Raw genomic sequence first — 27,663 nt, forward strand, 5'->3', positions numbered from 1 at the left:
ACTTTCACTGCCCCGAAGTTAACAGACAAAAGTAAGTGTGTCTGGAAAACCATGAAGGACAGCAGCTCACAGGCAAGGAAGAATGATGGTCATTATTCTAGTAAAATCTATGAAAGTCACAAATGAACACAGCCTGTGGCCCGGCAGTTCTAGAAATGTATCCTATGCGTATACTTATAAACACAAAATTGTGTGTCTAAAATTATTCAGCGCAGTATTCTTTGTAGAACTCCACAAAGCCACATCTGCGACCCTGAAGCCCAAACAGTTCTGAAAAGGAGGAGTTTTCCCATTAGATTGGCACAAACTCATTTGTTACCCAAACCTGACAAGACCATTTGCAGTCTTTATTAATTTCACTTATCGTACATGTTTGCTGTCTGAGATCCGATTAGGGGTTTTCATAATGCATGGAATATCACTGAATTGCCTTTCTAAATACACGCACTCTCACACACGTGTGTAAAATCTGAATTCTAAAAGAAACCTGATCCCAACGGTTTGGGTGAGAGACTGGGGGCCCGCGAAAGCAAATGGTCAGATGTAACCTAGATGTCTGTCTGTGGGGCTGAGCAGCGGAGTGTGGTCACCCACCTGATGGGAGCCCACCGTGGGTCACGGGAGGCTCTGCGGCGAAGGAGGCGGCTGTTTGTGGACACCTACGGACTGGTCTCGAAGGCAGACTACGTCAAACAACTGGGTGTACGATGTTCCCCTATTCAGACGAGTTAGAGGTCCTGAGTTGCTTCTGGGAGGAAAGCTTGGGGAAAGGCTTTTGTGCGGGGACTTGCCGCACCTTCTGCACGTGAACTCTAGGCACACAAGGTGTGAGTCTTTCATCTGGGCGATACGTAAATTTCTGTCACAGGCAGGCTCCTGGCCCAGCTGTAAAGAAGCCCCGGTGCCAAGGTCCTGCCCTCCCTCCGAGAAGACCATTCAGACACAGCTCAAACATCCCAGAACCCCGGTAACCATCTTCCATTCCCCGGCAGTGGCCTCCCAGACCCCCTTCTCTCCAACGTGGATGCGGGGGTGGGGGGGGGTGCTCTGGGGCCTGACCCACCAGCCTTCAGTGGGGTGCTCGCATGCTTCCATCTTCCTCCTTGTTTCAAAATGGCAAAAGTGGGGCATGTTTACAGTAAAAAGGCAATGCTAAAAGCATGTAAACTAAAACACAAAAGCCCCCTATCTGTGAATATGGTCACATAGAGGTAGTATATTCATAGAGCCGTGCAAGCATCACCACGCTCAGTTTTAGAATGTTTCTGTCACCCCAAAAAGAAACTCCACATCCAGTAGCGGTCACTCCCATTTCCCCCAACCTCTCCAGTCCTAAGCAACCATTAATCTACTGCTTTATATCTCTATATAGAGTTTTTATTCTGAACTTTTCACATAACTGGAATCATACAATAGGTGGTTCCCGTGACTGCCTCCTTTCTGTCCATATTGTAGCGTTTATCAGTACTTATCTCCTCACGGCTGAAAACATCCCACCGTATGGGTAGACCGCATTTCGTTTATCCATTCATCATGGATTTTTTTTTTATTTGGTGGCTATTCTGAATAATGCTGCATTGAACATTTGTTTGTGTACAAGTGTTTGTGTGAATATATGTTTTCACTTCTCTTGGGTATATATCCTGTGAAAATATCCAAAATAGAATTGCTTGCTCATATGGTAACTCTGTGTTCAATATTTTGAGGAATTACCAAACTTTTCCACAGTGGCTGCACCATTTTACATTCCCACCAATAATGTATGAGGATCCTTATGTCCCTTTTAATGGCATGAATATTCCATACTCTATTCAACCAGCTACATGTTGATTTTTCATTGGATTTTTCCTGCAATGTTTCACTATTTCAAATAGTGCCAAAATTAATATCCTTACTTTGATCTTTGTTTACTTCTCCAAGTCTAATTCTAGGTCAAATCCCCATAATAATCAAATAGATGAAAAATGGTATCTTGCTCTATTTTAAATTTATTTTATTATTATTAAGAATGGATGAATAAAAGATTTCTATGGATCCTTCATTCATTATTTTGCATTTTTTCAATCCTTCATTAAGGATTAGTTCACTCTTTCGTTCAGCTAATTCTGCAGGCTGTTGCTGAGCCCCACGTGTACCAGAGGCTGCCAGACAAGGGGCACTTTACGGAACTGAGACGACCCACAGTGAGCCATGAAGGAGGTGGTTGTAAATTAACTATCACTTTACATGTGCTCTGTGCACTGATACACGAGGTTCAGGCGGAGACTGGGAGTTTCAAGGAAGGCCTTCAGATCAGTATGGCTTAGACTGAATTTCGAAAGACAAGTAAGAGTTAGCCAGATCAGGAGGAGAGGATATTCTTGCAGAGGGAGCAGCGTGGGCAAGGAAAGTGTGAAGGTGTGAGAACTGCTTGTGGTCAGTGTGGTGGTCACAGGTATGAATCAGAGAGCAGAGAGGGCACTGAAGGGGACAGGACCAGGCCTGGGGCGGGGGAATGGCTTTAGAGAGTGCAGAGAACCCCGCCCACCCGTTCCTCCAGGAGCCTGAGACCTCCTCAGGCACACTCACTTCCCAAGGCCCAGTCAGGGCCTTCCAGATGCTCCACATGTTGGGACCAGCTCCTGGCTGACCCCTTCCCTACTCCCCCAGAAAAATATTTCTCCGCAGACAGCGGCACAGAGAAGTAAGTGGTTTGAGCAAGGTTTCTCAGTCTGGGGCCAGATAGGGGCTATAAGATCAGGGACATTGGAGGGGCCTTTGTTCATAAGGAGGAAAGGCTCCTTGGGGACACCTTGGAGAAGAGACCAAGGTGAGAATGCGGAGGGTGTCATGTCTCTGATCATCAGATGCTGCGGCCTGCTGAGATTTTTCCAATGGTTACTCAGGAGACAAGACCAGGACAAGAGACTGACTCAATATTGAAGGATGGTCAGAATGACCTTCTAAGTCCTCAGTAGACGCAGGAGCCTGATCACTGTCTGAAGTGATGAGGTGATGTGGGTGGAGAGTCAGCGTGGTCACGGCAATTTGGCTATAGGTCAGGAGGAAATATACAAGCTCATTTTCATCAGTCCCTGGTGGCATCTTCTGCATTCCTCCTTATTCTATGAACCATTAAACCCGAAGTGGTGAAACATCACCCATTACCACCACCATGAATTTTATCACAGTCGTCACCTCTATCTCCCTCACCCACCTCTAACTCTATTACCCAGCATTACTGGCATTCATCACTCAAATCACAGATACCTGTCTCCCAAACTAGGCTCCATCACCATCGTCACCACCATCACCATCGCCATCACCCTCACCTCCACTAGGCTCTGAAGACATAATCATTAACAAGATCCTTGCTGCCAGGGAGCTTATACATCTTCATCATCTCCCTATCAGTATCATCTATATAATCCTCATCATCACCACTGCCCTCATAACCACTCACTGTTACCACTAGCCCTGGCCCCATGCCCCTCATCCTTCACCCCCAACCACCCCCATCACTACTCCAGTCACCCTATCAGCATCAATTCTACCACTAGTGTTCCCACCCCCATCACTACTACACCATCCCATCATCATACTTTCCTCTACAACTGATTCCACCATTACCACCACCACCAATGTAGGAGGTGATTACATGGGTATAGCAGTGATTAATGGTCAATGAAACCCCAACTAAGATGAGGAGGTCATCTGCGGTCACTTAAGGCAGAGAGGGGTAAAAGAGTCAGAAGCCCTAAAGTATAAGAAGTCCCTATTGCAAAACAATCCCAAATCAGAAATTGTTTATCTTAGGAACTTATTCTTTCCCAAACCCTCCCACAGTAACAATACCAGTAATCATTCCGACTAAAGAGCTGTTATTTTTCCAGTGCAAGAGGCTCCTTCCCACCTGGTCTGGTATAAATGAAGGTCTCAATCTTGACCTCTGAGCTCAGGTTTGAATTTCCAGGTTGGAGGAGGATGGGGAGAGTTAAAAATTTAATTAAAACCAATTCTTGGGAGGGCTGGGTGGGTGGGCTGGGCATAAAAGATAGAAAATTGTACTGCAACAACAATTAAAATAAAATTAAAAAAAAAGAAAAAAGCACAAACCAATTCTTAATTGGTGATTTAGAGCTTATTTACCCTCTTGGTTGGACTCTTGGCATTTCACAGCTTGCCTGTCTAGCTCCATCATCTGCCTCCACATGCCATGGTCGTTGTCACCCCCACTCCTGATGACATCAGAGATGAGAGCTGCCGTATGGGCTGAAGGCAGCGAAGAGGATGAAGCCAGGGGTGCAGTTCATGCTCAATTACCTTCTGTAGGAGGGGTTTCAGGGGTAGATCTGGGTCTTGCAAGCACTGATGCAAAGAGGGATAGGGGACCACCATATGGCTAGCAGCTGTTTCTCATGCTAAGGCGGGAGGGGAATCCCCGTTGTGAAAACAGACACATGGCGGATGCCCAGGCCTGGCCTCGCTGGCTGTTATCTCTAGCTGTGGAAAAACCTGAGGGTTCCCCTGTGGAGACACTGGGTAGACCATGGAAATGATGATGGCTGCAAAACTTACCTCTCAGGAGCTGAAAGTGTTATGGTGTTTTATTATTTTTATATAAATACTATGATTATATAGTATTAAATAGGGAGGAATCAACAGTGTGGGGATCATGTGTGGGCAAGAGCCAATGGACAGGGCTCTAGAGCTGGTCTCCAAGGCGTCTTGGGCATCTACCAGGTGAACGAGAGGGAGGCCTGCTCAAGGGACTGCACCGAGGTGTGATGTGCCAACAGGCTGGGGTGTTCCGGGAATTGGAGGGAAGGGAGTATGGTGAGGAGGGGCCAGAGACGGGCTGGAGAGAAGCCAGGCTTCAAGGCTGTGAGGGCCAAGCTAGGGATTTAGACTTTCACCCTTGCCTGGGAGCTGATGAAGGGTTTTATTTATTTATTAACATTTATTATTTAAAAAAGATTTTATATATTTATTTTTAGAGAGAGGGGAAGGGAAGGAGAAAGAGAAGGAGAGAAACATCAGTGTGTAGTTGCCTCTCATGAGCCCCCTACTGGGAACCTGGCCTGCAGCCCAAACATGTGCCCTGACCAGGAATTGAAACAGCGACCTTTCAGTCATAGGCCAGCACTCAAACTACTGAGCCACACCAGCCAGGGCTAAAAATTATTTTCAAAATCTGTTTATTGATTTTAGAGAGGGAGGAAGGGGGAGAGAAAGAGAGAGAAATATCGGTGTGAGAGAGAAACATTCATTTGTTGCCTCCCATATGCACTCTGACTGGGCAGGGGATCGAACTTGCAATCTAGGTATGTGCCCCAACCAAGGATTGAAACCGTGACCTTTCGGTTGATGGGATGACGCTCCAACCAACTGAGACACATGAAGGGTTTTAAACAGAGACATTGCCTGGTCACACTTGTTCTAAAATGTTCATCGTGGCGGGTGTGTGGAGCGTGGGTTGAAAGGGATGAGACTAGAGGAATATAACTTGTTTTAGCCCTCCTGCTAGATGGTACACTCACTGAGGGCAGGGATTGTGTCTGAGGAGTCTTTGTACCTGACCGAGTGCTTAGGTTGCACTAGAGACTCAACGAATATCTCTTATCACCTCCCGTCACCACCTCCAAATCACTGCGCTCACCCTCATGCCTGTTAGCACCACCGTGAACACACACCACGGCACCGATTCAACTCTCTTCACAGAGCTCTCTGGGCAAACCCAGCCTAGGGCCAACCAGCAAGCCACACACCCTACTTCCTTATCTGCGTGAAGTGGGGGCTAGATTAAATTAGTCATTTTCAATTTTTTAAAAAGCTTGGGCCCCTTTGAAGCTTATTTGCTTAGAAATCTGGAGACCGTGGAACACCATTTGACAGCCTCCCAGCTCTGCCAACCTGGTGTTTGGAAAATCAGATAAAACAATTTGACATTGCTGGTTTCTGCTGTGGCAGAGCCACGAGTGATAACTGAATGGGGAAGATCAGACAAACCCTGAGCATTGCAGGTACCTTGGCAAACACTCTCCTCCCCACCCCCTCAGGGGTAATTTAGGAAGCTCCTGAAAATAGGGGTGGGGGCAGCAGGAGGGACTGTGTGTATGGGAAGAGCCCTTGAGTGAAGAAGTGGGAGGGTGATGGGCCTGGGATCCCCAGATTAGCCAGGCTGCCCAGTGTGGCTCCAGGTGTGTCTCAGGCCAGGGCATAAGCTCCAGGTGGGGACATAAATCTGACAGCATACAGCCCTGGCTGGTGTGGCTCAGTGGACTGAGCGTCAGCCTGCAAACTGAAAGGTCGCTGGTTTGATTCCCAGTCAGAGCACATGCCTGGGTTGTGGTCCCCAGTTGGGGACGTGAGAGAGGCAACCGACTAATGTTTTTCTCACACACTGATGTTCCTCTCCCTCTCTTTCTCTCTTTGAAATAAATAAATAACAGGGTACAGAGTCCTCGTTGCTGGCTCAGCAGTAAACCTTTTGCCTGGTTTTGAATCCTAGGCTGCTGGCCAGGGTTTCATAGGACAAAGGGCATCCAAGAAGAGCTGGCACCATACCTGGAAGATTCTTCTTCTCAGGGACCCTTGGGACCCTTGGGGCTTTGCTGACTGAAGGGTAAGGGGCTTGTCTCCTTCACACCTTGCTAGCCACCATGGCAGCCTCTGAGGCAGCCCCACTTGTTCTCTGAGCACCACTATGTGAGTCCGAGAGCCATGGAGCCATGTGCTCTGAATAATGGATGGCAGCCCTCTCCTCGCAGGCACTGGGCTACACAGGCAGGCATCCCTGGAGACCAGGCAGCTGGGAAACGCCCAGTCTCGGGCCAGCCCCTGGAGGCTGGAATGTGGCTGCAGGCTCCTGTCCATTTTTGTTTGCTCCCACCTCCAGAGTCCAAGGGTCCAAGTGGTGGGTGAGCTGAGCTGATACTACAGAGGGAGTGCACACTGGGGACAGTTAGTAGGTGGCTAGTATGGGATTTGAGGAGCTGCTAGACCAGGTGGGCGGCTTTGGGCCTTTCCAGCTTCGGAATGTGGTCCTGCTGGCCCTGCCTCGCATACTGATGCCCATGCACTTCCTTCTGCCCATCTTCCTGGCTGCTGTGCCTGCCCACCGTTGTGCCCTGCCTGACACCCCTGTCAACTTCAGCCACCAGGACGCATGGTTGGAAGCCTACCTTCCCCGGGAGCCCGATGGCAGTCTCAGCTCCTGTCTCCGCTTCACCTCCCCGCAGGCCCTCCCCAACACTACACTGTGGGGAGAAGGGCAGAGTCACAGGGAGCAGCAGGATGAGACCTCCACAGTGCCGTGCCCTCAGGGCTGGGAGTATGACCACTCAGAGTTCTCCTCCACCATTGCAACCGAGGTACCCAGGCCAGGAGACTGGGGGACACGTGAGTGGGATGGGTCTGCCATTGCCTTGGGTGATTACTATGTGGGCATTAGACACATTACTTCTGAGAGTCTCAGTTTTCCCATCTGTAGGTAAGGCTTATGAATTTAAAGCACTGAGCTTGTAGTAAGGAACCCATACCTGCGAGCCGCTATTATTTAGTGGGAAGTGATTAAGGCAGGGAAGGCCTAAGGTGACTCCGGGGAGCTGCGGCTGGGAATTGAGAAGGGTGTGTCTGCAGTGAGAGGTGGAGGAACAATGGAGGCCTCCTACTTTTCCTTCCTCTTTTGGACCCGAGGTCAGGGATTTACATAACCCACCTGGAGAGGTGTGCAGGTGGGGGCAGAACCTCTCTGAGGAAGGACAGGACCCCTGTTGTCACGGCCAAGGCCCTCCATGGGCAGAAGCTGTGGTTGTGGGACTGGGGAGAGGCAGTGTCCCACCCCCCCAAGATGGGGTGAACAGTTGGGGTTTGATTATCTGACATGGAGGTACCAGCATGGCACTGTGGACCCCAGAAGGCCCCAGGGTCTGGAGAGGGGTTGGAGTCAGCTGGAGAGGGGCCTGTTCCCATGGGAGGCCCCTCCTTGCCTGACCCTGCAGTGGGACCTCGTGTGTGAGCAGAAGGGCCTGAACAGAGCCGCTTCCACCTTCTTCTTCGCCGGTGTGCTGGTGGGGGCTGTGGCCTTCGGATACCTGTCTGACAGGTGGGGTGAGCTGGGGTGGGTGATAAGGGAGTGGGGTGGAGAACCTTCTCCCACTGGCTGGGGTCGGGGCCTAGTCTCCCTCTGTCTGGGGACCTCCCCTCTACAGGGAGCTAACCCTGTGTGACCCCGGTGCAGGTTTGGGCGGCGCCGTCTGCTGCTGGTGGCCTATGTGAGTACCCTGGTGATGGGCCTGGCATCCGCAGCCTCCGTCAGCTATATTATGTTTGCAGTCATCCGCACCCTCACTGGCACTGCCCTGGCGGGCTTCACCATCATCGTGATGCCACTGGGTGAGGCAGGCGAAGAACAAACAGGACCTAGAGGGGCAGAGGGAGGCAACTGTCAAGGGTGAGACTAAGCCCATCTGTCCTTGCTGTCTTCTTATCTTCGGCTGTGGGCCCAGAGCTGGAGTGGCTGGACGTGGAACACCGCACTGTAGCAGGTGTCCTGAGCAGCACCTTCTGGACGGGGGGCGTGATGCTGCTGGCACTGGTCGGGTACCTGATTCGGGACTGGCGATGGCTTCTGCTGGCTGTCACCCTGCCTTGTGTCCCAGGCATCCTCAGCCTCTGGTGAGGCCTGTGGGCAGGTGGGGAATGGGAGATACAAGAGCCAGAGACAGAATTAATCAGAGACTGAGATTTGAAAACAAGGAGACAGAGACAAAGAGAATGAGAAACAGTCAGTGACCAAGAGACAGACACAGACCAATACATGAGATGCAGAGAAACACAGAACAAAATATAGAGAGACAGAGACAGAACCAGTGAGAGGCAGTGAGTGACGCAGACCAGGACTGAAAGCTTCAGAGGGGCAGATGGAGACGGACATACGAGAAACAGAACCAAACACAAACGGAGGCCGGGGCCCGGGATGGGGTGGGGATAAGGACAAGGCCAGCACAGAGGTAGAAAGTCCAAGTAGGAGGGTGGAAGGCCAGGCAGGGTGGGCATTTCATTGCCTTCTCCAAAGGAAATGGCTTTGGATGAACCGTCTGGGTATGTTTGTATGTCTGTCTCTCTTCATCCAAACCCTCCTGCCACCTGTGGGAAAAGTGGGTTACTCTTCCTGGGGGCTTGGGTGAGACCAGTTTAGCTGAGTAGAGAAGGGAGTCCTGGACTGTGGAGAACCTAGGCCTGGGCAAAGAAGTGTGGGAAAAGGTGGCTTTTAAGTTTGGTTTTAAAGAATGAATAAAAGTTCATCAGGTCAGGAGGGCTGGGGAGGTGTTCCAGGGGGGGCATCCTTGAGGGGACAGCCTGTGGTGTGCCCCGGAGGGAGACATGTCTCAGGGTGCTGACTGACTGAAGGGCCCCCCACTGTCCCCCAGGTGGGTGCCTGAGTCTGCACGCTGGCTCCTGACGCAGGGCCGTTTGGAGGAGGCCCACAGGTACCTGCTCCACTGCGCCAGGCTCAATGGGCGGCCTGTGGGTGAGGACAGCCTGAGCCTGGAGGTGAGGGTGAATGTGTGTGAGCACATGCAAGTACATGCGTGCGCATGGCCTGTGTCAAGCACCCCCTTTCTGGGGCCCACTGTTGTGTGTGCAGGAAAAGCTCCCTGCTTGAGTGTAGGTTCTCCCATGATGTTCTCTGGTGGGCTTGACCCTTGACGTTGCTTACCCTACTCAGCTCTCACGTACATCCCTCCCCTCCAATGAAGGAGGAAGGAATAGAGACCCAGAGAGAGCAATGTGCCTTGCTAAGGCCACAGTCAACTCCATGTCACAAATTCTCCTCCTCCCCCACCAGGAGCTGAGCAAAGTGGCAGCTACAGAGCGGGTGGTCCAAAGACCTTCATACCTAGACCTGTTCCGGACACCACGGCTCCGACACATCTCACTGTGCTGCATGGTGGTGTGGTGAGGAGGGAGCTGGCCTGGGCCAGGCAGGGTGCAGAGGAGTGGAGGGAGGGGCCGACATCAGGATGAGGCTGAGTGTGATGGAAACGGACCCCTGAACTGTAACTGTGGAGGGCCAGGGTAGGGGTAGTAGGCGGAGGGGCGGAGGGGATGGGGCTCTGGAAGGTCAGCAGATGGAGCAGGCATCAGAGACAGGTGGGTTCAAATTAAGGCTCTGCCACTTCCTTATCGAGACCTAGAACAGTTGCCCCTTTGGTAAGAGGACACTTTACCAAACTTTAGTTCCTACCTCACAGGGTTGCTGTGAAGATTAGGCTAAGGCACTTTGGCCACTAGGCGGAAGTGGCAGTCACTCTAAAAGGCCAAGGCTCCCTGAGAGGACAAGGTGGGTGGGAAAGAGGCCCCTGAGTGGCATCATGACCTGGACACCTCTCAGGTTTGCAGTGAACTTCTCCTATTACGGCCTGAGCCTGGACCTGTCGGGGCTGGGGCTGAATGTGTATCAGACGCAGCTGCTGTTCGGGGCCGTGGAGCTGCCTGCCAAGCTGCTGGTCTACCTGTCGGTGCGCCACGCAGGACGCCGCCTCACAATCGCAGGAGCACTGCTGGGCAGCGCCCTCTCCTTCGGCACCAGGCTGCTGGTGTCCTCAGGTAGGCCTGGCACGGGCCCCGCCCATTCCCGGATGCCCCGCCCCCTGGCCAAGAAGCCCCGCCCAATCCCGAAGCCTCATTCTCTCTGGAGACTCCAGTTCCAGTCCTGGGAGCCTCACTGCCTGAACCTCTTTTCCTCCAGAGATGGTGTCCTGGAGCACCACCCTGGCGGTGATAGGGAAAGGTTTTTCTGAAGCTGCCTTCACCACTGCCTACCTGTTTACCTCGGAGTTGTACCCTACTGTGCTCAGGTGAGGGGAACCTGGGTCCCTGGCAAGCCTGGGGAGAGTTTGTTGGCCTCATCTTTTACCAACATGCCCACATACACACAACACAGTGTAGCCCAGTCCTCTCGCCCATTCCTTGCGCCACACTCGGAATACAGAGCTAATCGGCCTCTGCCTCAATCTGTGAGAAGGCAGGGGCATTTTATTTTTACTAAATGACCCCGAGCAAGGTCAGAAAACTTCTCTGGGCTTTTTAAAAAAGAAAATGGTGGCAAAAGCCCTACCTGCCCACCCCATCACGTCCCCCACAGCCTAGGCGGCGCTGCCCTTGGGAGTTGTCTCAGAACATATGGCCTGGGGCCCTTTCAACTAGCTATTGGCAGGTGAAGAGGAGAGTTGTAGGTAGCTGGGTATTAGAAAACTTTGCATTCTCTAACAACATGGCAGAGTGTGTATGAGCTGCTGACCCCGTTCCCATCACTTTCTGGCGATGTTTCTTTTCCTTCAGTGATACCTGACTGATACTTTGGCAGAATGGGGCCTCATCCTCTGGTGGGTGTTAGCTTAGGTGCTCCTGGCCAGGGGTTTGGTGGGAAGACCACCTAAAAGAAGCCCCAGCTTTCTTAGCTGCCTTGGGGGGTAAGAGGGTACCAGAGGAGTACCCCCTGCCAGCCCTGTGCAGGGAGACCTATGAGGCAATTACCACAAGCAACTGTGGGCACCAACCCCCCCATCCTTTCTCTGAACAGACAGACAGGGATGGGGCTGACTGCACTGGTGGGCCGGCTGGGCGGCTCTTTGGCTCCACTGGTAGCCTTGCTGGATGGAGTATGGCTGCCACTGCCCAAGCTCACTTATGGGGGGATTGCCCTGCTGGCTGCCTTTACTGCTCTCCTGTTGCCCGAGACAAGGCAGGCGCAGCTGCCAGAGACCATCCAGGACGTGGAGAGGAAGAGGTATGTGCACATGCATGTGGGTATGGGTGCTCAGGTACCTGACACCTTAGGTGGGATTCAGAGGAAGACATGTCTGCATGTATGTATCTGGTACATGTATGTAGGTACGCACAGGTGCATGACCTGTGTCACACACCTGTATGATGACATACACACAGTATGTCAACTGTGTGTAAAAAAGAAAACAAAAGCAAACATGAGTCCGTGTGTGTGTGTATATAAATACCCAAGACTATCCAGGGAGAGGTGGATGTGTGCACATTCAGGTATGCCTACACATCAGGGATATGTACAAGCATGTGTGGGAGTCACTTGTGGGAGTACATGTTTATATACCAGGACTGAGGAAGCCCTAGGCCAGCACTGACGGGGCAGGCTGGGGTGGCAGGCTTGGAGGCTAAACCCCACCATTTCTCATGGCTCCTTTCTCCCCAGTGCCCCATCCAGCCTTCAGGAGGAACAGATGCCCATGAAGCAGGTCCACGACTGAGTGGCTTAAGGAGCATCCTTCCACAGAAGTTCTGCATCAGGGGCTGTGAGAGCAAAAGGGAAAGCCCTGTGACCAGGGGCTGGAGGCATAGAGCTCCCTGCTCAAGGTCAAATTTGCTCTCTATGCCCTTCTCTGTGCTCATCCAACTTCTAGCAATAGAGCAACTTCCCAGAATGCAGTGGGCTGCTGGAGAATTCTGGCACCTCTCTCATAGCTGGTGGGACTGTGCCTCTAGGTTGGGGCATCAGTATGGAGCTGTGGGACAAGCCCTGGATGGGAAGCCATTGAGTCTGGTGCTGGCTTCCGCTTTGCCACTGATTTGCTGTGTGACCTTGGGCATGTGGCTTTCCCTTTTTGGACCTCAGTCTGTTCATCTATCAAATGGACAATGAAGCTTCTGAACAGACCTCACCACAAGATCTATCTGTTGCTATACTCAGTGAGTTGCTGAATAAGGTTCTTCTGAGGTGGTGCTAAAGAAGGGGCTGTCCTATGATGACCTCTGGTACCAACAGGGCTGTGGGCATGCTGTCCACTGTGTGGTGCTGGGGGCTGCCTGATGTCGGGGCCAGGGAACCTGGAGAACAGAGTTCTTTGCTCCGTGGTTGGCAATTTGCAAGGTAATGCATCCCCCATCCCCACACTATCCACCCTCCAACCCACTGTCTATGCCCAAAGAAGAGTTGAAGGCATGGGAGTCAACATTTTATTGGAGAAGCCAGGACAAACAAGTTTTATGAGTACCTTGAAGTTATATAATTTGCTGGGGAAAGGAATTGGGAAGGCCAGGAAGCCACCCTTCAAAATGAAGTGGCTCAATTCCCCTGAGCAGATAGGCATGAGAAAGGGATGACTTGGCAGGGAAAGTCTAGACTTTTCGGTCTGCCATGGAGCTGAGGCCCAGGCTGCCAGAATCCCACCTTCCCCTACCTCCACGGGACTGAAGAATTCTGTAGCTCCCATTGAACCATGGAGGGGATGGCTGGAGGCCCAAGTCAGGGTGACCTCTCCTGTGAGCATCTTATTTGGATTTTATCTCCACGGGGTCATAGATGTAGCAGCCCACATCACCAATGTTCACACCTGAGGGAGAAAGCCCCATCACCAAGGGCCTTGGGGATGGAGGGCACTGGGCTGAGGGCTAGAGGGAACTGGGAAGGACCTGGGATATGTCTGACTACAGGGGAAGTTGTCCACACATAACCACAGACCCACATGCCATACTTTAGGCCCAGCATCTAGGGTGGAACTGCCCACCTTTGGGGCCAAACAGGTAGCCGTAGCAGGGGATGTGGCAGTAGGGGACGCCATCATGCTGGGACACAGAGAGAAAGAGAGCCCTCTCAGCGCAGTTCTTTTTCTATCTCCAGCCTCTCTCCTCCCAACATAACAGCCCATCCCTTCCTTGCTCACCTCAGCATGACTCCCAGCAGTCAGGGTCTTCCGGCAGCGCTGGCACCTCAGACAGGGTCGGTGCCAATTTCTGCCCAAAGACATCACCTTCTCAGCTGGTGGTAGAGAGAGGTAGTAGCCCTAGGGGCAGGGCAGGAGAACCACCTGCCTTGCACTACCTCCCTGCCCTTTGATGCCCACCTTGCACTTTCTCCCCTCTCCACATTTTCCCTTGTCACTTACCAAAGTAGACAGGTTCTTCACAGCCAGGGCACAATGAGGTCTCCCCAGTGTATGTCTTCATGTGCAAGGGGCCTTTAAGGAGAAGAGGCCCTGGCTAGGGCTGAGTGGGGGCTAGGCCTAAGTAGGGCCCTCTAGCACCAGCCTGCATATGGCACTGTCCTCTTCCAACAGCCATGCTCACCCCAGAGCCTCCCACCCAGGTAGTCATAAGTATGCCTTCCTCAGACAGAGCTGAGTCTCCTCGGACCCACCTCCTGTCCCACCCCTATATGCAAGAGGGACCACCTGCTTCCTTCTCATCCTCCCAGGGGCTCAGATGCCCACCAGCCCAACGCCGTCAGCAACTCAATCCTCAGGAAACCTGAACTGATATAGGAGCTGGCCAGGGCAGGGGTGTCAGGTGTTGGGGAGCACGGTGTCATTGCCCACTGCGGGGGACAGCAGAAAAGAACAGGGAGAGGGGAGCAGTAGAAGAATGTGAGGGGCTGGCCCTGTCTCAATGACTCCTCACTCATAAGTCTCTTCTTCCATGGCATTGGCCTGGGAGAGGCCTGAGTTCCAGGCCAGCTTTGCCTCTGACTAGCTGTGACTATACAAGGTCACCTGCCCTCTCTGGACCTCAGTTTCCTCACCTGTAAAATGGGGGGTGGTAATGCCATCTGCCCACTTTTACCTCTGAACTCAACAGCTGACATGAGGGAACATAAAAAAAGGAGTTGCAGATAATACAAGATTTTGCCATCCATGAACAAAGTTGTAGGAATGAGGCAGATGACTATGTGAGATTGCCACCTGGCCCCACCGTGTTCCAGCCCCGAAAAGCTCAGGAGGGGTAGCTGGGGTCCAGCCTCACTTACCTTTCTTGCCCTTGGGGAGGCCAGTCCTGGGCCTTGGAGGACTGAAGCTGCTGGGGCCGAGAGGAATGGTGCTGGCAGGGGTGGGAATAGGGGAATTGTAGAGATAGGAGCCCACACCACCAATGTTCACCCCTGCAGAGAGAAGGGAGGTCAGGCTTGAGTCTCCAGCTCCCTTGCCACAGGGAAGGTTTCTGCTGCCCTCTGCCTCCTTCCTGGCTGGTACTTACCCCTGGGTCCAAAGAGAACCCCATAGCATGGCTTGTGGCAATACGGCCTCCCGTTGTGCTAGGCACAAGCAGAGGAAAGGGGGTTGCTCAGGGCCAAGGGACCTTCTCCCATGCTCCACAGGCCTTTCCCCCCAAAAGGCTGCCAGGTGTGTTGGTCCCCTGGCCTGGGCTGGTGGGAATGGGAGGGGTCAGGATGTGTTGATGTGCTAGAATTGCCACTGTAGTCAGGGGAAAAGAGCAAGGGCAGGGCAGGAAGCAGTGTCGCTGCCCCCTCCTTCCCCTCAAATGGCATGGAGTCCACCAGCAAAACTCAGGGTCCCCAAATCCTGGCTGGTGTGGAGCCCACCCTCTAAATGGCGGTGGTCTTGGGAGCTGGCTACTGAGATTGCCTTTGGTGAGCCTCCAGGTGGGCAATGGGGCTAGTACCTGGGAGACAGTGACAGACATAGGTCTCACCTCTGCATGCCCTCCTGGGGACAGGACACTGTGGCAGTGCTCACATTTCAGGCAGAAGCGGTGCCAGTTCTTGCCCAGGGAGCTCACCTTCTCCGCTGTGGGGAACAAGGTGGAACTGGGACTTCAGGGCAGCCAAGCCAAGCAGGGGGAGCCCTCCTTTCCCCTTCTGCTCCATCCTGCTCCCCAGAGGAAGTGGGGAGTGTCTCCAGGAGGCCAGCTCCTTCCCACCAGAGTGCCATGCCCCATAGGTGGAACGGGGGTCTGGGATCACACCCTTCAGCAGCTCCTCGTGTGCTCCGGGAACCCAGCGGCCCAGTCTTCTCCCCCTCCTCAGCCCGGGCCTCACCAAAGAAAACGGGTTGCTGGCAACGTGGGCAGGTCCAACTCATGGCTCCGCTGAAGGCAGCCGGCTCTGCACAAAGTGGGCACCCCACAGGGACTCCGTTCCTCCCCCTCTGCTGGCTCCACCCATGGCTCAGCTTCGAGCCTCATTGGGCTGAATCCACTGCTCCTTGAAGCCCATTAGCCGCCAGAAATTTAGCACTACTCCACCTGGGGGACACAGGCGACTTCGCAATTATTTCCACACACTAAAGCCTCTTGACAGTTGGCAAAGTGAGAGGGTCCTGAAGCCAGACTTCGTGAGGAGGGAGTAATGAAGACACCTGGCTTGGTACTGAGAGGGAAAACACCTCGAGTGGTAGATGCCACGGAAGCACTATTATTTCAAAGCCAAAGTGAGGGTTTAGGGATGATTTAATTCCACTTTGGCAGTTTTGCAGGTGGCTGAGAGCAACGGAATCCGGGGCCCACACCTGCTACTTACTTACTCTTTGGCTTCAGGCAAATTGCTTCAACTTTCTCTGCCTCTGTTTGGTACAGTGCGTATCATGGTAATTCTCTACATCATAGGATTGTTGTGAGAATTATATACGTTAATACATGAAGAGTGCCCAAACAGCACCCACCTGTCATATATAAACGCTATAAAAGCAATAGCTATCTATCATCATGAACTCGAGACCCTTAATTTGGAAGCCTCAAAGTGTGGTCTGCAAACAATAGTTTGCTTGTAAAATTACAATGCTTATTAAATTTAAGTGTATAATTTAGACCCCAATTACACAGTCCTAATTTAGTTTGTCTTAAGATATTTTAATATTTATTAAAAATAGCTCAGCAGTGCTTCAAAAGACACTTCAAAAATTAAAACTCACAGAATGGGAGATAAATATTTGCAGATAAATATCTGTAATATCTGTTTTACCCCAATATATAAAGGACTGTTACAACTCAATAATAAAAAGACAACCCAATTAGAAAATGAGCAAAGCATTTGAATAGATATTTTTCCAAAGAACATACACAAATGGCCAAGAAGCACATGAAAAGATGCCTAACATCATTAGTCATTAGGGAAATGAAAATCAGAACCACAATGAGATGTCATTTTACACCTATTAGAATGACTATAATAAAAAAAGTAATAACAAGTGTTAGTGAGGATGTAGCAAAATTGGATCCCTCATACACTGTTGATGGGAATGTAAAATAGTGCAGCACTTAGAAAAGAGTCTGGCAATTCTTCAGAAAAGTAAATATAGAGTTACCATAATATCCAGCAATTGCACTCCTAGGTATATACCTAAGAGAAATGAAAGCATTTGTCCACACAAAAACTTGTACATGAATGTTCATAGTACTTCCATTGACAATAGCTAAAGGCTGGAAACAACCTAACTAACAAAATGTGGTATAACCATGAAAGAATATCATTCAGCTATAAAAAGGAATGAAGCACTGATACATGCCACTAACATGAACCATAAAAACACTGTTAAGTGAAGGAAGCCAGACGCATAGTACCATACATTTTGTGATTCCATTTACATGAAATATCTAGAATACGAAAATCCATGAAAACAGAGATTACTGGTTGGTTGGTTGCTTGGGGTTTGGGGAGGGGGCAATTGGGAGTATCTGCTAATGCATATGAGGTCTCTTTACAAGGAGATGAAAATGATCTGGAATTAGACAGTGGTGATAGTTGCACAACCTCATGAATATACTAAGAAAATGAATTATACACCTCAAAAGAGTAAACTTTATGGTATATAAATATCTCAATGTTTGAGTATAATATATTTCAATAATAACACCTGAAGTGAACTACTTTATTAAAAAACAATGGCTAGCCCAGCAAATGAGGAACAGAAGAGTGAGTTGGTTACATTGTGCTCCAGCAGAGTAGATAACCCCTTGATGAAGTATCATAATGAGATGAAGATTTCTCTGGAGTAAGTTTCTCTGTTTTGTGAAGTAAGGGCTACAGTGCTATGCACTGCTTGGTGAAAGGAGTCCAATTTGTGTCTGGAATCCAACAGTCTCTCTGAACTTCAATCCCCTCAACTGGGCAATGGGGATGGGACTGGTGTCTATGAACTTCCACTCAACATTCCTGTTTCCTTCACTTGTCTTCATCAGTACTTTTTGCTTGTAACACTTGTTTTATCCTCCTCACTGATTTCCAAACGTGGAAGGCTTGCACACTGTGAAAGAAACTTTTGTACACTTTCTCATTTTTTTTAAAGATTCTATTTATTTTATTTTAGACAGAGGAGAAGGGAGGGAGAAAAAGAGGAAGAGAAACATCGATGTGTGGTTGCCTCCTGAGCGCCTCCTACTGGGGACCTGATCTGGCCCACAACCCAGGCATGTGCCCTGACTGGGAATTGAACTAGCAACCCTTTGGTTTGCAGCCCGGCGTTCAATCCTCTGAGCCACACCAGCCAGGGCTCTCATTATTTATTTCTTGTTTTGAGGAATATTTCAAGATCCTTAGATTTATAAGTGTTCCTTGCAGGGCTTCTTCTTCTTCTTAACAAGCTTAAAAAATATAACAGTTTTAGTCTCCACCAATATTCTACTCTCAGGTTTCTGTCTCATTTGTTTCTTCTTGAAGGCAGCAGCTCGAAGTTCACTGCCTTTGCTTTTTATGGTGCTAATGGAGAAGGCCCCATTCCAGGAGGTTGGGAGGACTTAATTTTTGTATTTATTCTCAGATATGCTACCTCCTTTAGGAAGGGATAGTTTCATCTGCTCAAGGATCTATCCTCAGCATTTCCAGCATACATCAGATAATCCTTTTTTAATATTCTCTAGCTCTTTTTGATTTTGATCACACTGTACACATGCCTCAGCCTCCTGGACAGGTCGTCTTTGCCCTGGGATCCAGCACAGGGCCCCACTGGAAGAAACAGGCATCAGAGCATGAATACCACGCTGCTTTTACACAGCTTTCAATGTCATTGGGGCAAATGCTTTACTGCTCCCCATCTTCTGTGGCCTTCCTGTATGGTATGGCCATAACAAACATAGTACACCTTCACTCTTCTATTTCACTGCTTAAGAAAAAGTAGTTGTGGCTCCTCCTTTCCAAATATTTGCTATCTATTTGCAGATACAGCAAATCAAATATTCCACTCTTCTTCTGTGTCTGGTTTCCATTATTCTGACTCTAAAAGAGATTTTGTAATGAATGCTAACAGGGAAAATCAACATTTCTTGTAGGAACGTATTTGCACTTACTGATGGTGGCTGTTTTGAATACTTTGTGTGACCAAAGCCTGTAAAATGATATTTTAGAACAAACAGCACAAATGGCTAAGTCTAAGTGAGTGCGGATACAGTAGTCCCTTTATCTGCAGGGGATAAGGTCCAAAATCCCCCAGTGGATGCCTGAAACCACAGATAGTAAGTGCTGAACCCTGTATATTCCATGTTTTTTCCTATACACAATTGCCTATGATAAAGTTAAATTTATAAATTAAACAGAGATTATCAATAACTAATAATGAAACAGAACAATTGTAACAACAGAAGCAAAATAAGGATTACTTAAACATAAGCACCATGATACAACAACAATGATAACTGAGATGGCTACTAAGTGACTAACAGACTGTAGCATATAGGGACAGTTTACATCCCAGGAGGGATGAGGTGGGACTATATGAAATTTCATTATGCTACTCAGAACAGTGCACAATTTAAAACTTAAGAATTGTTTATTTCCGGAATTTTTCATTTAGTGTGTCAGACTGTCATGGCTGACTGCAGGTAACTGAAACTGCAGACAAGGGGAACTACTGTATTACCTACTCGATTGTCAGGGTACAGTTTGTGTCATCCCTTATAAGAAGGTAGTCCCATCCTTCATTAAGATGACTGTCCCTTGGTGTCCTCTACCCCATGCTTTTTCCTGCACAGAATTTGTAATGTTATATTATACTTATTTACTTGTCTTTCTTCAATTGATAGGATTGGCTGGCTTATCTATGTGCCTGTAGCACTAAGTATAGGGTGGATGCCCAGTAAATTATTGCTGTTGTTATTAAAATCTCCTTCTGTCACTCTTTCCTTCATGTTTTTAAGCTCTATTGTTAGGCAGGTATATATTTTAGGATAGTTGTGTTTTCTTGATTAATTGACCCCTTTATTATTGTTGTTGTTGTCAGGCAAGAAAAAAGCTTTCCAACTTTAGATGAGTGGTGGTAAATATAATTACTTCAAATACCTGGAAGAGGCATGAGGGGCACTACCAAGACCCCTGGCTAGAGGGGTCTCAGTAGATAAATACAAGAAGGCTGATTTGGATTCAGTCCAAAAAAAAGAACTATCTAATAGAGTACAAACATGGAGTGGCTGTTTCAGACAGTAGTGAGCTTCCTGTCTCTGGATGTTGTAAGTAATGCTGGACAACAAATCAACTGATCGTCAGCGTTGCAGAAGAGATGCAAGAAGGACCTTTGAGGTTTTGCCCCAATTTGACAATATATGATTTTGTGATTCCACTGCCAAAGAGGAATTTAAAATCTGTGTTGGCAAGAAAGCATTGTTAAAATAGTGACAGCTACTACCTATAGAGTGCCAGACATAGGTATTGTACTTGTTATTTCTGACCCTACAACAACCTGATAAGGATTTAAATGTTACATTACCAATTGTAGAGTAAAGTAGCTTGGAGAAGTTAAGAAATATGTTCAGTATCATATAGGCCCAAGCATTATGGTTCTAGAGCTCACACTCTTTCTGCTCTATGCTACTAAGCATGGTTTTTGCTAAGCTGCCCATGTGTTTCATTCTGAAAGGGTAGTATACTTGCCTGTGCAGCATGTCTATACCTAAAGATAAGAGGGTCTATACTGGTAAATAATGGGTTGAAATGCAAGAGGCAGGCAGGTAAATGTCATTAAAATTTTTCCATGGCTTCTTAGTGCCCTCGACATAAAATTTTTAACTTGGCTCCAGGATCCTCCGACCTTTCCAGTCTTCTAGCTATTTTTCCTGTTGCATCAACCACTCCCCCAACTTCCCATCACTCTAAATGAGCTGCCCACACTCTTTCCTGCATCAGGGCCTTTGCAAATGCTCTTTTCTGGAAACTTGCTTCTTCATTATCATCACTAATTCCTACCTAACCATAGTTCTCCTCACCTACTCAATACAAGCTATTGGCCCGCGGTACTCTCTCATTTAGTACCCTGTGCTGGAGCATAGAGGGAATACAGTCTATGTCAGTTGAGTTTTTCCTGACTGAGTGCTGAACCAAATGTGGAAAAAATGGCAAATGGAGACCTATGATAAAGGCTAGGTTTGCGGCTTAGTGGAAGAGTAAAATAGGTTTGCTCACCAGTCTAGGGTTTGTCTACCCCTTAGCCTACAGACTTCATGAGGGCAGGGACCAGGACTGCTTTGCCAACCACTGTGTATGCTTCCAGTGCCTTGTTCAATCTTTGGAACACAGTGTTCAACAAATACTTGTTGGTGAATGAATGTTAAGTGTTATACACAAGTTTCCCTTAAGTATAAGTACATAAAGACTGATGGGAAAGATGTGGGATTAGGAAGGGCATGGTAGGGGTTGAGAGTTTTGTTACAACAAAAGTCCTGGAGCAAGGGAAACTCAGCTGTTTAGAAGAACTCAGGAGTTTGTTTCTTAATATACACAAGGATCTGCATGTATGATGCAAAATGGAGTATGATTTAAACTGATTTTGATTATAAATACTAGGTAACTAATAAAGTAAAAAGAGAAATTTTCCTTTGGCAGGAAACCAGCCTCTCTGACTACAGTAATTCACAAGAACTTACTAATTAAGCTTAATTATCAGGTAGCACAATTATGTCTATCATCAAACATATGGCAAATAAGAGAATGTGGGAAAGTGTTATGTAAGCTGTAAAGTACCTTACAAATATGGCTGCTTGTTATGTGTCAGGTTACCATTGCAGTGAGCTTTAGATGACAACTATAAACTTCACTCAACTTATATCTCTGTAGACTTGTTCAAGTACATATGTGGCTATATGCTTGTGACTTTTAAGACATTATCAAAAAACTTTGTTCCTACATGACTTTTTTAAAAAGGTTTCACTCATTTCTGGAATATTAATGAAAAATCAGCCTTACCTCTTTAACGTGTTTCTTAACTTTTATTACTCGTAACCCTTGCGCTTTCTCATTCCATCTTCTGAATATACCCTCTCCAACTAGAAAGCTTTACTTTCTGTAGTTTAGATTACTTTAAAAAACAAAAAATAAAAAATAGAAATATATACAAACAGACTGTAATGCTTTCTAAAACATATACTAATCTTCCTGCCTGGAGAGAATTGCTGCTGTATAATCACACATTATTTATGGTTCTTGCAAGAGTCTGATTTTTCCCCTTGTTTTCCAGCATCAACTTGCATTACACAAGTTTGCATCACACAAACTTGCTGAGAGAACTTTGCACATAGCTATTGATACTTGTGGTTAGCTGCTCAGGGGTATTAAGTGGACTACATTTGTGAATCAGTGACATCAGCTGGACTAATTCAGGATCAAGACTGCAGGAAAGGATCCCCTGACCCTTTTCTATGGCTACCTTCAACCTACACTCATAAAGAAATTAACAACAGCTTTAAAAGATTGCTTTCCATGCACAGATGTAATTTGGCTTCTCAATTATCACTTGGAAATGCATGTTTCATCTGAAAGTATATAAAAATAACTACCTCTAAATAATTTGCAGCATGAAAAATGTATCCATATGCTAGAGACTGGGAAGAAAATAGGAGAATTGGTGGCCAGCTCTTTACACCACGGATAATGCTCCTTGGTGTAAACTATCAGCAATTTCATCTTCTTACTAAAGTCTAGGGAGTAATTTATTTACAATATATAAGAATAGGCCTCACACCCCCTCACTCCCCCAAAAGAATAGTCCTTCCAGGTCATGAGACTATGTTAATGGAACTAAAACAGTTTAATCTGATAAATTAGGACAGTGCAAATTCTTACCTTTATATAGAGAGTCTTTCAGTTCCTCCATGAAGCTCAAGATCACAGAATTAGGAGTCAATTTCTAGCTTCTTGCCAAATCCAAAATGACTGGGCTTTTACTTATCTTCCAAGTTTTTGGAACAGGCAGAGCTGTAAGATCTTTATTTCTGCCCTGGCTGGTATGGCTCAGTAGATTGAGTGTCAGCCTGCGAACCAAAGGGTTGCCAGTTCAATTCCTAGTCTAGGGCACATGCCTGGATTGTGGGACAGGTCCCCAGTACGGGGCAGAGAGAGGCAACCACACATTGATGTTTCTCTCCCTTTCTCCCTTTCCCTCTCTAAAAATAAATAAAATCTTTTTTTAAAAAGATTTTTATTTCTAATCTCTTACTAGCTCCCCATCCCAACCACCATTAAAAAAAAGTATAAAAATTACCAGTATCTTAGTAGGGATAAGAACTTGAGCATCCATCTCTTCATAAGCAGCCACAAGAGAATGACAACAAACAAAGGTGACACTGAATCTCTGTATCTGTATAGGGGACATTTTATTTTCTACATAGAAGCATTTCCTTTGGAGAATCTCATTTTGTCCCATTCCATATTAATTCAAATTAGTCTAGATTGTTCAGTAGGGCACAGACTTTGTGTTCTCATGGTGAGCTTACAACCAGGGCCTGGTGAGTCCTTCATCTACTTTGCCACAGTAATTGTTCAGGGATAGAAATGTGGCTCAAGTCATACTAATCAACATCCTCCCTGAGATTTTTTGGTATTGTAAGAAAAGATACATTCTCATTTTCTACAGAGAAGCGCACAAGGATCATGGTAGCTTGAGTGTGCAGGAGCTATCTTGCCCCTGAGTGGACAGATGATGAGGCAAGCAGAGCTGAGGAAATGGAGAAGAGAGAGTCCTGATGACATCTTTTAACCTCCTGGATCTACCTCTACCTCAGTTTCTCAGTTGCGAAGGCATAAATTATCCCCTATCCATTTTTTCTTAAGCTTGTTTGGGAACTGAAAGACTCCTAATACAACATGGACCTTTATACAGGTAGAAGTGCTCCTTCTTGGATTTTAGAATTACATCATGTTGTGTAAAATTCTGACACTGTAGCTTCATATACATATTTTCTTAATGTATGATTTTCAGGATAATGTTTAAGAAAAAAGTCTAGAATATAATATATAAGAAATGGATCTTAGACAAGTAATCCAATTAAAAGTGGGCAAAGGATTTTGATAGTTCTCCAGAGAAGATATTACAATGGCCAATAAACACATGGAAAGATGCTCAACATCATTAGTCATTAAAGAAATGCAAATCAAAACCATAAGGAGATACCATTCCATACCCACTAGGATGGCTATAAGGGAAAAAAAAGTACTGGAAAAGATGTGGAGAAAATGAAACACACATTTTTGATAGGAATGTAAAGTGGTGTAATTGCTGTGGAAAACAATTCAATAAAATGTCCATACTACCCAAAGCAATCTATAGATTCAATTCAATTCCTATCAAGATACCAATGGTGTATTTCACAGAACTAGAACAAAAATTTATATGGAACTACAAAAGACCCTGAATGGCCACAGCAATCTTGAGAAAGAACAAAATTGGATGAAGTACACTACCTGATATCAAACTATACTACAAGACTATAGTAATCAAAACAGCCTGGTGCTGGCATAAGAACATTATATAGAGAGAGATCAATAAAACAGAATAGAGTCCAGAAATAAACCCCATTAATATTTGACAAAGGAGACAAAAACATACAACAAGGTAAAGATAGTTGGGAAAACTGGACAGATAGGTTCAAAAAAGTGAAACTAGAACACTTTCTTACATCATACACAGGAATAAATTCAAAATGGATTAAAGATTTAAATTAAATGTTAGACTCGAAACCATAAAAACACTAGAAGAAAACAGACAGTAAAATCTTGGACATTTCTTATAACAATATTTTTTCTGATATCTCTCCTCGGACAAGGGAAACAACAACAACAAATAAACAAATGGGATTACATTAAACTAAAAAGTTTTTGCACAACAAAGAAAACCATCAACAAAATGAAAAAAAAAAGACATCTCACTGAATGGGAGGACATATTTGCCAATACGTCTGATAGAAGATTAATATCCAGAATTTGTAAAGAACTTACAAAACTCAACAACAAAAAAACCAATCCAATTAAAAAATAGGCAAAAGGCCTGAATAGATACTTCTCCAAAGAGGACATATATATGGCCAACAGACATATGAAAAGATGTTCAATGTCACTAATCGTCAGAGAAATGCAAATTAAAACCACAGTGAGATATCAGAATGATGATCATCAATAAATTAACAAATAACAAGTGTTGGTGAGGATGTAGAGAAAGGAAACCCTTGTGCACTGTTGGTGGGAATGCAGATTGGTACAACCAGTGTGGAAAGGAGTATGGAGTTACAGTCATACCTCAGCACTAATTGGCTTCAGAACTTGTCAAATTCTGTAGTCACCTTATTTTGACTAGAAAATAATGTTTCAGCACTCGGCGCTTGCTTGGGACTCGTCATACTGGCTAGAACTTATATGAGTCACGAAGCCTCCTTTCTGCAAGAGAAAATGCTTCATCATTCAGTACGCATCAGTTCTGCCACTCATCACAAGTTCTGAAATGAATTAATGAGTACCAAGGTTCCACTGTACTTCAAAAAATTAGATATGGAACTGCCTTATGATCCAGTGATTCCACTTCTGGAAATTTACCCAAGGAAATCCTAAACACTAATTTGGAAGAATATATGCACCCTTATGTTCATTACAGTGTTATTTATGATAGCCAAGATTTGGAAGCAGCCCAAGCGTCCATTGGTAAATGAGTGCATAAAAAAGCTGTTGTGTATTTACATAATGGAATACTACTCAGCCATGAAAAAGAAAGGAACTCTTACCCTTTGCAACAGCATGTGTGGACTTGGAGAGCATTACACTATGTTAAATAAGCCAGTCAGAGAAAGACAAGTACTACATGATTTCACTCATATGTGGAATCTAATGAGCAAATAAACTAACAAACAAAAAGAGCCCTGACTGGTGTGGCTCAGAGGATTGAGTGCTGGACTACGAACAAAAGGATCTTTGGTTCAATTCCTAGTCAGAACACATGCCTGGGTTGTGGGCCAGGTCCCCAGTAGGGGGCATGCAAGAGGCAAACACACAATGATGTTTCTCTCCCTTTAAGAAAAACAGAAAACGAAACAGAAACAAATGCATAGAGAACAGAATGACAGGTGTCAGAGGGGAGTGGTGTTATGGGGCTAGGAGAAAAAAGTGAAGAGATTAAACAAAAAACAAACAAACTCATAGACACAGACAACAGCATGGTGATTACCAGAGAGGAAGCAGGGGAGGGGAAGAGGAGGGTTATACAAGGGATAAATGGTGACGGAAGGAGACTTGTCTTGGCATGGTGAACACACAATACAATATACAAATGATATATTATGGAATTGTATACCTGAAACCTATATAATTTTACAAACCAATGTTGTCCCAATAAGTTAAATTCTAAAAACCAATGAAATAGAATTGAAAGTCCAGAAATAAATTCATACATCTATGGCCAACTGATTTCCAATAAAGATGCTAAGTCCATCCAAAGGGGAAAAAAGTCTCTTTAAAAAATAGTGCTGGAACAATGGATGTTCACAGGCAAAAGAATGCAGTTGGACCCCTACCTCATACTATATACAAAAATTAACTAAAAATGGCCCTGGCTGGTGTGGCTCTGCAGATTGAGGGCCAGCCTGGGAACCAAGGGTCGCCGGTTTGATTCCCAGTCAGGGCACAGGCCTGGGTTGCAGGCCAGATCTCCAGTTGAGGGCATGTGAAAGGCAACCACACATTAATGTTTCTTTCCCTTTCTCCCTCCCTTCCCCTCTAAAATTAATAAATAAAATCTTTTAAAAAATTAACTAAAAATGAATCAACCTAAATATAAGAGCTAAAACTATTAAACTCTTAGAAGAAAACATAGGAGTAATTCTTCATAACCTTAGATTTGGCAATGGATTCTTAGATATTATACCAAAATCATAAAAAAAAACATAGATAAATTGAACTTCATCAAAATTAAGATCTTTTGTGCATCAAAGGACATTATCAAAAAAATGAAAATACAACCTATCTTGAGAAAAAGTATTTGTAAATCATATATCTGATCAAGGTGAGTGTGTCACCTGTTCAGAAAGTATCCAGGCATGTAATATGAAAAACAGACACTTATTGAAGAAGATACAAGATATAAGAAACATTGTACACAGGACAATGATGCCTCAGTCCCCTTCAAAGTAGCACCATGAGACCTCACACAGTTCTCCCAATTGATATAAGCTACCCTGTTGTATTTTCCTGAATCTCATCGATGGTTTGAAATCTGTTCCCTTTGAAAGGTGATTTTAGTTTGGGGAAAAGCCAGAAGTCACAGGGTGCCAAATCTGGGCTGTAGGAGGGCTGAGTCACTTGGGTGACTTGACATTTCTCCAAAAAACTCTGCATGAGATGTGATGCATGAGTGCACATGTCACGATAAAGCTGCCAACCACCAGTTGCCCATAGCTGAGGCTTTCTGAATCATCTGAATAGTTTCTGTGGAGGAATGTTCAATCTTAATGCAAAATTTGATGCAGATTTGTTGCTCTACTTGCTCATTTTGTTTTTATCTTTTTTTTAATCTTACTCAGTCATTTTAAATGCAATGGCCACACAGTACACATGCTCACCCAATGGTAACTGCTGCCCCCACTGACTAGTACAGTGATGTTGTCATTGTTAATGCACATGCATTCCAATCCATTTTCCCTGGCTGCCAGGTTACACTGATGTTGCACAAACTGTTC

At 46.4% G+C, this 27,663-nt stretch overlaps 2 protein-coding genes across 7 annotated transcripts; one reads left to right on the plus strand and one right to left on the minus strand.

Moving 5' to 3' along the window:
- Positions 1 to 6,910: 6,910 nt before the first annotated feature.
- On the plus strand, positions 6,911 to 12,683 carry SLC22A7 (solute carrier family 22 member 7). 2 transcript variants are annotated; one of them, XM_028509720.2, is made up of 10 exons: positions 6,912 to 7,352; positions 7,983 to 8,086; positions 8,222 to 8,376; positions 8,490 to 8,658; positions 9,414 to 9,537; positions 9,833 to 9,942; positions 10,379 to 10,593; positions 10,736 to 10,844; positions 11,570 to 11,776; positions 12,212 to 12,683. In XM_028509720.2, the coding sequence occupies exons 1-10, from the start codon at positions 6,960 to 6,962 to the stop codon at positions 12,264 to 12,266; spliced, it is 1,641 nt and encodes a 546-aa protein (XP_028365521.1). In that variant the 5' UTR covers positions 6,912 to 6,959; the 3' UTR covers positions 12,267 to 12,683. The 2 variants fall into 2 exon arrangements, with proteins under 2 accessions (XP_035880006.1, XP_028365521.1); XM_036024113.1 differs by lacking the exons at positions 8,222 to 8,376; positions 8,490 to 8,658 and having other exon boundaries at positions 6,911 to 7,352.
- A 275-nt stretch (positions 12,684 to 12,958) lies between these two features.
- CRIP3 (cysteine rich protein 3) lies at positions 12,959 to 16,849 on the minus strand. 5 transcript variants are annotated; one of them, XM_028511017.2, is made up of 8 exons: positions 15,788 to 15,845; positions 15,442 to 15,536; positions 14,986 to 15,043; positions 14,759 to 14,890; positions 13,902 to 13,973; positions 13,680 to 13,774; positions 13,524 to 13,581; positions 12,959 to 13,349 (listed from the first exon to the last, which is right to left on the minus strand). In XM_028511017.2, exons 1-8 carry the CDS (start codon positions 15,828 to 15,830, stop codon positions 13,288 to 13,290), a joined length of 615 nt encoding a protein of 204 aa, XP_028366818.1. In that variant the 5' UTR covers positions 15,831 to 15,845; the 3' UTR covers positions 12,959 to 13,287. The 5 variants fall into 5 exon arrangements, with proteins under 5 accessions (XP_028366818.1, XP_035880010.1, XP_035880008.1 ...); XM_036024117.1 differs by lacking the exon at positions 13,524 to 13,581 and having other exon boundaries at positions 15,788 to 16,849; XM_036024115.1 differs by having other exon boundaries at positions 13,524 to 13,774; positions 15,788 to 16,849.
- Positions 16,850 to 27,663: the final 10,814 nt, after the last annotated feature.

Source organism: Phyllostomus discolor, chromosome 4 (assembly GCF_004126475.2).
Source record: "Phyllostomus discolor isolate MPI-MPIP mPhyDis1 chromosome 4, mPhyDis1.pri.v3, whole genome shotgun sequence".
NCBI classification, from domain to species: domain Eukaryota; kingdom Metazoa; phylum Chordata; class Mammalia; order Chiroptera; family Phyllostomidae; genus Phyllostomus; species Phyllostomus discolor.